General features: G+C 47.4%; 1 protein-coding gene across 4 annotated transcripts in view; it reads left to right on the top strand.

Moving 5' to 3' along the window:
- Positions 1 to 7,623, top strand: part of ENOX2 (ecto-NOX disulfide-thiol exchanger 2) — a 50,029-nt gene extending 42,406 nt beyond the window's left edge. For all 4 annotated transcript variants that reach the window (XM_037407721.1, XM_037407723.1, XM_037407720.1 and 1 more), the window contains 4 exons: positions 68 to 124; positions 1,313 to 1,421; positions 2,953 to 3,038; positions 7,022 to 7,623. In XM_037407721.1, coding sequence (XP_037263618.1) covers positions 68 to 124; positions 1,313 to 1,421; positions 2,953 to 3,038; positions 7,022 to 7,153 — 384 coding nt within the window. In that variant the 3' untranslated portion in view covers positions 7,154 to 7,623. The remainder of the gene's footprint in view (positions 1 to 67; positions 125 to 1,312; positions 1,422 to 2,952; positions 3,039 to 7,021) is intronic.
- The last annotated feature ends 3,804 nt before the right edge of the window (positions 7,624 to 11,427 follow it).

Here is an 11,427-nt window from a genome sequence, read left to right on the forward strand (position 1 = left end):
CTGATATCAAGGAACAGAAATAACAGACTATCATCAGTAATCTTTCCTTTTCTTTACCTATATATAGCAAAGCATAGCAGATGAAGAGGACAAGGAGAGAGATGCAATTGATGGTCAAGGGAATGTAAGTGGTTATTTTCTGCTGCTTCACTCAGAATTCTTACTGGGGGAAGTAATGACACCTCATTGTAAAATGAGCAATCTCTTAAAGTTTGGTTTGTTGTGAAGTCTCTAAGCATGCTACATACAGGCTGTCCTTATGTACAAATTAAAATCATCAAGTTATCCATTGCTAGCAACATGTGGCTGGAAGAACAGTAGGTGTTGGTGTGAAAGATAATTTGTTGCACTGTTATTTCAACTAGCCTTCAAAAGTATCTGTTGGACTTCCAAGAGAAAGTAGGCAGTGCATTTCCAGTATAACGCTGCTGGCTGAACTGCGGTCCCTGTGCTAGCCTGAAGCTAGTTCCATTTCCACAGTGCAGACCTTTATCTCCTGTAGAAGCAAATTATAGCCTGCTTAGGCCAGGACTGCAGAGGTTCAGTCCTGTGTAGTTGAGAACTGCACTGGCATAAGAAGCTAAGTGAACCAAAGGGCTCATTTAATTCTGTCTCTGTTACTGGCCCAAGTTCAGTCCTGGTGACTGGAGGCTATTTCCAATTATAACTGTCTGTAGCTCTCAGACCACTGGGATTTTGCATAAAACTCGGGAATAAAAGAAAGTACTGCTTTTAGTGCACCCACCAAGTCTTTACATCACTGCCAGTCTTGTGTTTTTTCTTGGGATAATAAATTATGCAAAATTTTGTTTTAATTCAGTACCACAAACTCTGGTCAAGGACATTCTGATCCTAAACTCTTTGCAGCCGTTGGCCACTTAGTTGATCATATTGCCTCCGTTTAGGCATCTGAAAAATAAGCATCTGCATCTGAATTAGTCACTGTAAGGCTTGCTTTCTAGTCTGTGTTTTCTTTTATTATTTATAATAAAGCCCTTCTAGAGCAGACGTCATACCAGCAAACAGGGCTGATAAAGTGTGTTTATCAGCATCTTTGTTGCATCTTACTTAACTTTGTGGGCTTTTAATATAACTTGATAATTCAGTCACAGCAGCATGAACACAGCTGTGCCTTGTTGGAAGCATTTTGCAAAATAAACAGTAGATACAGCAATGCGATGAATGCAGTGACTCACAGAAATGGGAAAACAAAGATACAGACTCTGTCAAGTCTGACTGGGCTGCTGCTTGATGTGTAAGAGTGCCTGCTGTGCCGTTGGTGCGTGGAACAGGCCCTGTGGTTTTTTTGCAGGAGAGCAGTACATCCAGAGTTTGTGCGTGCAGCCAGGAGAAGGAGTGTCCAGCTGAGAAGACGTTGAGCAATAGTCCTGTGAAATCTGAACGAGAAGTTCTGTTAGTTGGTAAGTTCTTTCGATGGGCTTGGTGACAATGCTGGAGACCTGAACTGAGTGGGACTTACTTCAAGGTGGCCTCACAGCTCCCTCTGGACACCCCTTGTTCCTTTGGTCATGCCAATGGAGGCAGGAGTCCTGGAACCAAGGAAAGCCTCAAGCTGTGCAGGGGTCAGGATTTCACCTAATGTATTGCCCATGTGGAAATCTTGTGCTGTACCCCTTTCAGTCAAAACCACACACGTGTGAAGTGGGCTTGTGTGTAGTGACAGTCCAGGTCAGCATGTATTGGAGTGCAAGTTGCTGTTCTGGGAGGCATCGCTGAAGGTAGTAAGTTAGAGGGTCTGTCTTCATTCAGTTAGAGCCTAATTGACTTTACAGGATCCTAAGCAGCGTCAAAGGCTCAAAGACTTTAATCACCTCGAGTGCTGCAGCACCTTACAGTGTGGATGGCACTTGTGGACCCACACAGCAGTAAGGCACACCGTTAGGTCAGGCGTGGTGTGCTGCGGATCCCCAGCAGATAAGCTCAACTAGTGTTAGAAGATATAGCCAGAGAGGAATGAGGGGTTGGAGAAAGGTGGCAGGGAGAGAAGTCCAGGCTCAACGGAATGAGAAATATTGCCAGCATTTTCAAGTGGTGCTCACAAAGGGATTGGTGACCTCTGATTTACAGCACAGGTGTGTCTGCTACCCTTTTTATTTCCTCTCCCCTTGCCTATTCCTAGTAATATTGAAAAATAACCTAATGTGGCATGCTACAACTTTTTGGCCCAAAGCACTGGGTAGTTGAGGATTTTCTGGAGCATTGCAAAGGAGAAACAGAAGTCCTTGCCTTGCTGAGTGGGACAAGGCATTTTCTTTAGTTCATTGTCACTCAGCCAAGTTCTCCTTAGCCATCCCTCTACATCTGATTTGAGAATAACAATAAATCATTTATTGTTACGCAGGTGGATCTGTTTGTGCCAGGTCATGGGCTGGTTTCTGCATTGGGAAGGAGGAGACTTTGGGGAACACCTTTTTCTGCAGGTGATGGTCAGAAATGGAAGTCAGCCTTTTTGATATGCAGTGCTGGCCATGAGCTGGAAAGGACCCTCTTCATGACAGGGTGCAAATGTGGTTTGCTCTGTTTAGCTGAGTGCTGCAAAACTGCTGGGGTGGGACACACGTGCCACTGCTGCTTTCCCCATTTGCCTTCTGTCAGTTCCTGCTCCTTGACCTTTGATAGTATAGCTGGAGGAGAGCTCTGCTTTCCCTCTCCTTGGGCCTTGCTTCCCTACAGGTATGGTAATCTGTGTGGTTCATCACTGGGCGTGTTACCAGTACTCGTTGAGGAGTGAGAGTGGTGAGGTCTGTTTTAAGCACTAACCAGCTGTGTTGGTTACCTGTTGTTTCCTTTACAGACTACGAGCCAAACCTCACTGTACTTACAACCAAAAATGCTCAATTAGGTCCCTCTGCTGAGCCAGCTGTAGCAGAGAGCTGGTGTTCTCAGCTGGTTCGTCTCATGAAATAATGTTTGATGTGTTCCTTTCCCCAGGAATAATTTCAACATTTCTTCATGTGCACCCATTTGGAGCAAGCATAGAGTACATCTGTTCCTACCTGCAGCGTCTGGACAGCAAAGTAGGTGTACCGACGTACCGGCACTTCCAGTTCCCTGAGCCAGCCTGGGCGATATGTTTGTGCCCCAGGTGTGTCCGCTCTGTGGCTGGGAGGGAGCTCCCTGGGAATGGTGCTGGAGTTCGACACTAATAACTGGTGTCGATTAACTGCAATAATTTGCTGGGAGAGGACAAGGGAGGGGGTGAACTTAGAGTTACAGAATGGGTTGCATTGGGAGGGACCTTTAAAGATCACCTAGTCCACCCCCTGCTGTAGGCAGGGGACCTCTTTCACTAGATCAGGGTTCTCAAAGCAGCCCAGCTTCTGGCTTAGCCCTTATGCAACTTTATGTTAACCTAAATACAGAGTAGAGGATGATGTTCTTACTGCAGATATTCATGCTTGTAATTCAAGAACACTTTGATGGTAGTAGCTGTGTTCTGCAGCAGTGAATTCCATCTTTACAATCTCCATCTAAAACATATTTTTGTTTATTCTGTTTTAAGTTTGCTGCCTGTTTGCCTTATCCTTATGACCTCTAAGGAAAAGAGCAAACAACCCACCTCTTGCATACTGTTTATTATCTTACATCTGCCATGCCACTGTTTATATATTCTCTCTAAACTGGACAGTCATATTGTTTTTGTGTCTCTGAGCAAAGTTTTTCAGTATCTCTGATCTTGTGGCCCTTCACTGAGCCTTTTCTGTCTCTGTTTTGATACTGTCAGTGAAGTAATTTTTAGGAGGGTGCTGTGCAAGGGCCTTACACTACAAAAGCACAAACACTGAATCACAGTCCCTGCTTACAGGGGTCTGTGCTAAGTGGAGGGATCAAGCCCTGCATGCAGGGGTCAAGAAGGGCAATAATAAAAAAAAGCAGTGCTCGTGCATTTTCCTTAGTACAACCAGAAGCTGCTGTTCCCTGCAGTATTTCTGTGTATTGCTGGCTTCAGACTCCTGTTCAGAGTAAACGGGGAGGAACTGTGCAAAGGCTATTGAATGTTCAAGGAAGTTACGTCTTGCTCCTCTACTATACTGTTCTTCAGTTGTCTTCCTCAAAGTGTCCCAGGAACAGGAGTCTTACTTACAGTGTGGGAATCATTTCTTCTTTTTCAGCTGCTTTTGTTTATAACTTACTGTTTATTTTACCCCATTCAAAGAAAGAGCAACTCTCTGGCCTGTGTTTTCCAGGCTCACTCCAGCCTTTTAAAGACATCTAATAATCTGTCTTCTCATTCTAGTTCTGAATTTGTTTTGCAAACAGCTGCCTTTATTTTTCTTTAGAACTCCTAAGGAAATGCCATTGTATCATTGATCTGACTTCTGACACTTCCTCTCTGGAATCTACAGCACAGAAAAGGGCTACTAGAAGTTTCTACAATAAGCTTGGCAGAAAAGCCCTGTGAAAAGTATATCCTTTAATCTCTGCAATGGCATCTGGTCTTTTTATTGTTTGCTGACACTCAGGTAAACACAGCAGGCTGCTGACTTGCCCAGGTCTTTTGTGCCTGGTCTTTTGAAAGGAGGTCTTCCCATTTCTTCTCCAGGTTGCATCTTAGCTCTGTTCTCTCCCTCTTGGTTATTGCAGGAGCTAGGTATTAGCTAGGAGTGTTGCTTATAATGTCTAGCAGATCTTTGGGCTTGAGGTGAGGTAGAAGTTCAGGAGGAGCACTTGAAAGCCGAACCAGGTTTTTTGATGCTGCCAGCAGGAGAGGAAGAGGAATGTTTTTTCCCTGTTCCCTGCCCACCATTCTCACCAAGAAGGCCAGCAGACAGTGCAGAAATTAAAATAGAGGGTGGTTTGAAGCCATGAAACAGTCCTTACAGAAACAGTCTGCAACACTCTGGGCATCGCGGGTGCCGGGCAGTTGTAGGTGATGTTTCTCCCAGGGTGTCCACTCTGTTTCATGTCTTAGGTTGGACCTCTGCCTTACCAGACTTAGTGCCGGCGTGAGCTTGTGCTCTTTCTCTGCCTCTGTCAAAATGTGGACTGTTGTTTTTGCCTGATACCAGAACAGCACGATGACAAAAGTGCATCCACCAAATGCAAATCCTTCTTGCAAAGCAGATGCTTTTGATCTTTGTCACGTTGGGCACACTTTGAAAACTGTGGACCTGCAATTACTGCCAAAGGGCTTTCAGAGGAATGCACCTGTGCACTAATGAGGGCTTAAGAGTGAACATTCTCCTCTCTGTGTATGTTGTCTTCCCAGTGGTAAATGGTACCCTGTGCTTTGGAAGTAAAAATCTTTTCTCCCTGGCTAAGTGCTAGCTCAAAACTGTAATTCGTGCTGGCATACACAGAAAGTACGTGAATCAAAAGAGCAATGTAATGCTGCCTTGGGAAGGTCAGAGTGGAACATCAGTTTGGAAGCATGGTAGGGGCAGTGACTCAAGATTATCTTCTGGAAAATCCAGTGATGCATTGTATTGGAGACAGTGAAGTGGGATCAGGCTGGACATTACAGAACGTTCAAGCTGAATCCACCGTGGCAGGGGTGAAAACGAAACCAGCAGGAAGGAAGCACTGCTGAGGTATGCAATCAGTACACACCTAGCTTAAAGTACAGTCCTTGGAAACGCACAGTGCTGCAAGTCCAGAGCTACAAAAACTCTGCAGACTGTAAAGGGAATTAAAAATAAGAGACAGTGACTGTGGTAGGTCAACAGAAGATGTTACATTGTGCTGCGTTCTTGGAAAATATCAATGTTCTTATTCAAAAATACATCCTGATGCTCTACCTAACCAGGAGGTAGATGAGTTTATTGTGCAGGGAAAGCTCTGAACACATGTCAAAGCAGTCTCAAATGCACAGCAGAAGCAATCGTGAATTCTTGTGAGTATAATAAATAAGGTTTTAATTTTTCTGCTGCCATAAGAAAACCGTTGCAGGCAATTGAATATAAGGTGGACATGGTCCTTGTGCTCTTTATATGTCCTGTAACTGTTAGTGTGCAGCATCTTAAAGTTTATTCACATGCTGAACTTTAATTGTATGTAGTATATGCCTGAGCAGTCAAATTTACAGGCCTTCCTGCCGATGTGTCTTTGACTTTTGATGGAGATTCTATAGCTGGTGTGTGACTGGGTAAAGATGCTGGCAGGCGCATGCCCTGCTTCAACCCCACCAAAACACTACAGAGGCTTTAGTTGCAGCTCAGTGTTGAGAAAACATGTAATTTTGTCAATGTTTTTAGAAGTAAGATTCAGTTGTATGAGATAATGGTGTAACACGTTATGCTTCCTACCTCTTGCAGTGTTACAGAAGCTTAAAAAGCTACCACAGAGAGCGCTCCCTGAAGAAAGGTGCCACACCAGTCATCTTGAACAGCGGCAGGGTGACATCCCTGGGGCTGTGCCAACCCTCTGGTCTGGTTCAGGACAGGAATTGGGTGGATCATCCTCCACCATGGGTCACTCTCTGAAACAAGAGTCTGGCTTGACAAGCCTTTAGTCTGACCTCCTCTAGCAAATCTGTCCATCTTCTCAGTTTAGTTTTTTTTCTGCAGCGATGTATTGTCCAGATCTTGTGTCTTAGCTCTGTTTGAGCAACTCCTGTGCTGTTAGGGGCATGGTAGCTGCGCTGTACAGGAAGGCTTGTGACTGTTCAGAACGTGAATGTAAATTCCCTCTGTCCCTAATTTCTATACCTAGTAACTGAGAATTCTGTTCTTGAAGCAGTGGTAAAAGTACTCAGTGTTCAGTTACTTAAATGCTTGGGAGTTTTTAATTCTTTATCTTGCATTTCACAGTGGAAAAAACAAGGACAGTCCTTTTACCCTTGTTTCTAGTGTTACATCTGCAGCCATCTTGGCCCAAAAAGTGACAGTAGCACAATTCATGCCGCCCCAAGGTTATCACCGTGTTTGGACAGTGTGTCTAGGGAAAGCCGTGGTGTACTTTAGCAATTAAATGTGTTTGAGCTTGAATATCGCCAGTCATTACAGGGCTTCCATAACCAAAAGAGTTCATTTTTAGTGAAGCTTTCCTTTTGTTTTCACAGATTTGCACTGCAGAAGTGGAAGTTCTCATGACTCGACTCCAGAACACGTTCAGGCAGGAGCTGAGTGGGGTTGGGGCCAGTCTAGAGAAAAGGTGGAAGTTTTGTGGCTTTGATGGATTGAAAATGACTTGAGCTTTGACTTAACACTGAAAGCAGCAGCAAGATATGTACATCAAGAAAACCTGGGATGCCTCTTTCCTCTGTTTGTGATGATTATCTTGCACGCATCACGGACTTGGGTGGTGTAAGATGTAAGTGAAACTAAGTCCAGAGCAGCACTGGAAGAAACTTCAAGTTCTGTAGCTTCTTTGATCAGTTATTTGTTAACAGGCAAGTGCTGTTCAATATATTTTGTGAAAGAAGTTCATGTCTGATATTTTTAAGCACAGTGTGTTGACTGTATGTTTTGCTAATGTTGTATGTGTTTTGTGTGCCCAAATTTCTCATCCTGCACCTTCTTTTTGCTGGTAGGAACAGCCATAGACTGTCCTCTGAAGCAACAACAAAGATGCATTTTCTGGTTTCTAGAACCACCAAAAGCACGGGGGGGAAGCAATTTTTTTAGACATTTCTATGATTAAAACCGGGTATGTTTAAACAGATTTGGGTGGCTCAGAGTTCTCTAAGCCAAACAGTTGGTTCTTTTTCATGCTGTTTTCTCTACTAATGGTTTAACAGTTAAGCTAAGATGAAGGCAGTGTCTCTAGGAGCCGTGTTTGATTATGGCAGGGCCACTGGTGGTCTGTGCATCATAGAGTCAGTCTGTAAATAATTTTTTACATGGGAAGGTTATTTAGTTTTCCATTGATTTGGGTGGAGCAGGGAGCCTACATCCAACCCCTGTTTTAGTGATGGCTTACCACCAAATTTCTCCACCCACTTTGCTTTGGAGACTGAACTTCAAGAAGCGCTACAAGCAGCACAGACTTTTCTCCTGCTGGATCTTCCTAAAGGCTGTTCCTCATGTTCTCAGTAAATGGCAGCCTCCTCCCCAACTCTCTGCAGCAGGTTAGTAAGCTGTAGGGTAAAATGCCTCGGCCTGTTAGTCCAACCTGATCAGATCGCTCTGTAGAGCCTTCCTGCCCTCCAGCAGATCAACACTCCTGCCCAGCCTGGTGTCCTCTGCAAACTTACTGAGGGTGCGCTCCATCCAGTGTCCAGATCACTGATAAAGATATTAAAGAGAACCGTCCCCAGTACCAAGCCCTGGGGAACACCATGTGTGACCGGCTGCCAACTGGACTGTCAAGCTCTAGACAGTCAAAACTCTCCCAAACACACAGGACTACTCCACCACCTCTGCCTCCTTGCCTGTCCCTTCTGAAGAGTTTATAGCCATCCACTGTAGCACTGCAGTTGTGTGGGTCATCCCACTGTGTTTCTGTGGTGGCAACTATATCATAGTTTGTCAGCTGCACAGTGGCTTCCAGCTCCTCCTGTTTGTTGCTGGTGCTGTGTGCATTGGTGTCGATGCATGTCAGTTGGACTATTGATCTCACCACCTTTTTGGGGGAGAAGCCCTAATTCCTATGTGACTGTTCTCAGACACTTCCACAGTTTCTAGCACATCAACAACCCTTGTGTCTTTGCTGCTGTGTGGATCTCCATCCCCTGCCTCCAGTGAGATGGCTACGGTGCTGCGCGTGTTAGTGCAGGGACATTTCGTATGTGCTCCAGTGTACTCAGCATATTGTGGAGCAGAGTGGAGGACCTCACTAGTGCACTGTCCCTCCAACACTGGTGTGCCACCCCCTGGCTTATCTCTGGCAGGCCTGGTTTCATGCCGTTCCTTTTCAGGGCTTTCAGTGAGCCCTGCTAAGTCCTGCACAAGGATCCTTTTCCCCCTTTGAGACAGATGTACCCCATCTGTCACCAGCAGCCTTTCTGTTATGTAGACCAATCCATGATCAAAAAACCCAAAAATTCTGGTTACACCAGGCTTGGAGGCAGGTATTGATCTGCTGGGTGTTCCTGTTTCTCCTCTCATCCTTCCCTGCAACTGGAAGGATAGAGGAGAACACCACTTGTGCTCCTGATCCCTTAACCAGTTGTCCCAGTGCCCTGAAGTCTCTCTTGATTGCCCTTGGGCTTCTTGCAACTTCACTGCCGTCTGCTGGAAAATTCAATAATGGATAATAATCTGAGGGCTGTACCAGGGTAGGCAGCTGTCCCTTCACATCTTTAACCCAGGCCCCAGGGACGCAGCAGGTCCACTCTGCGTATTGGGCCTTCTGTTCCTCTCAGAGGAGTCTGGTATCAGAATGACCCATCTGTTCTTTATGGAAGTGGTTTGACACGGGGCGTAAGCTGACTTAACCTTGGCAGCTCCTGCAGCCTAGATGAACCATTGTCCTCATCATTGTTGGTTCCAGTTGCAGAGCCCCATACCTGTTCTGCAAGGGCAGCGGGAAGTTGGGGTGGTTGTGGAGGAGATGTGCCTGCAGGAACTCATTGCCATTGCCCTGTCCCTTCAGTCCAGCCAGGTGGAGAGGGGACGGGGTAGCAGTCTGCGTTCGGCAGAGACCTCTCCTTTGGAAAATGAGGAAAGAAACTTCAGAAAATGAGACTTTTAGAGCGGAGAGGTCAGACATGGTCAGAGCACAGAGGAGTCAGGAAAGGCATGTACCTTGGACTCTGCATCCAGAGGAGATCAGCTGGGCGAACGAGGCATGGTGCCTGGATTTAACCTAAAACGTGAAAGCTCATGCAGCAGAAGGACTCATGATGCTCCAGTCCTCCGGAGTATCAGCTGCAGGGTGGAAGGGGTAACTGGGAAAGGCCATCTTGGCCAGCAAAAGGCCCATCCTGTGGGAGCTGGTGTGGCCGAGACGGTCTTCTGCAGTGTCATGGTGGAGCAGGCAGGTTGTTCTGTGGGGCAGCGGAAGGGAGTGGAGCTGGGACCTACAGAATGATGGCTTGCTGCTGTAAAAGCAAGTAAGGGCCAGAGGAGTCCTGGGTCCTGCTCCTTCCCCTCTCCAAGCTTTCTTTACCAGTGCCCTTCCAGAGGGACTGAGGTTTCCCCGAACCCCCCTGTGCTCTTTGCCACCAGGAGAAACCTGTTCTACAGATGGGCTCCCTGGACAGCGAGGATGGAAGGGACATGCTGGTGCAGGTAATCAAACCCTCCCTGCCTCCAGGGAGAGCCCTGGCAGTGGGTGCCTCCTGGAGCTGGAGCAGCTGGTGAGGGCCCTCCAGGCTTGGGTGCAGGCAACAGGAACAGGTGATAAAACCTGTCTGTCGGAACCAGGCTGCCTGCCCTCCTTGCTCCTGGCACTTGCTACACTGGAAGCAGATGAAAACCCTTCTAAAGAAATGTTCTGAATAGTGTCACTGCAGGTGAACGTTGTATTTTTAAGGAATAAACATTTTTTATGGGCAAATCTTGTCCCTGCTGCTTCCTTTTTCTCACCTAGCTTACATTGCCTGCTGCAGGAAAGGGGGTGCACCACCCCAAGTCCTCTACCAACATGGGGCTGCACTGTCGTAGTATGTTTCAAGGGCATTCACAAACATTGGGCCAGCAGGGCATCCATAGCAAATGGCTGCAAAATGCTCCCTGCTTCCTCTGCAGCCTCTTCAGATGCAATGGGCAGCGACTGCAAGGTCCGTGACCTCCTCCTTCCCTCTTCAAAGCAGGTGGAGGCTGATGCTTATGGTGGGTTTTGGGGTGGGTAACACCAGTTTATACTTGCTGGCACAGACGGGCAGTGAGGCGATGCACGGAGGGAGTGGGAACCGCGCAGCCTCCACAGAGGTGCAGCAGCCTGCAGAGGGGCTTCCCGCGCAGGGGCTGTGCTGGAGGGGGCTGCCAGCCTGGCTGTGGCCTCTCAAGGCGCAGCTGCTGCGGGGAGGGAAGCGAGTTGGCTGGTGGCAGCCGGTGCCTGCTCCCTCGGGAGATGCAGAGCTCCCTCGGGCAGTGGCAGAGCTGGGTCCCAACGGAACGGCAGATGTCTGGTTTAAAGGGGAGCCTGTGGATGGCCAGGAGTGAGCCAGGAATCTCCTCGCGCTCATCGGTGAGCACATCTGAACATCCCGAGGTTTGAATTGCTGCATGGAAGCTGGTGTTAGCAATCCCATGGGGGACAGGAGGGCCACCAGTGGATGGGCATGCCGTTCAGGACTGCCTGGCGCTGGGGCACTGTCAGCTGAGTCCTCCGGAGGGGGCGAGGGGGCTGGGGGGCCCTTTGCTAAGAGGAAAGCTGTCCCATTAGTAGCAGCAGCAGCGAGACAAGCCCTAGATGAGGCCTGTCACCCCGGTGCTGTGACCTGCTGTGACCAGCTGTGCATCTTAGCGGGCAAACCTGGAGTGAAAGCAGGGGCTGCAGATGTTTCCCCTCTCTTTGGGCACGGGTGCAGGGATGGTCCTTCATTAAACCTCATGCGGGCGGTCACCCACTTCTGTACTG

This window comes from Falco rusticolus, chromosome 14 (genome assembly GCF_015220075.1).
Source record: "Falco rusticolus isolate bFalRus1 chromosome 14, bFalRus1.pri, whole genome shotgun sequence".
NCBI lineage: Eukaryota > Metazoa > Chordata > Aves > Falconiformes > Falconidae > Falco > Falco rusticolus.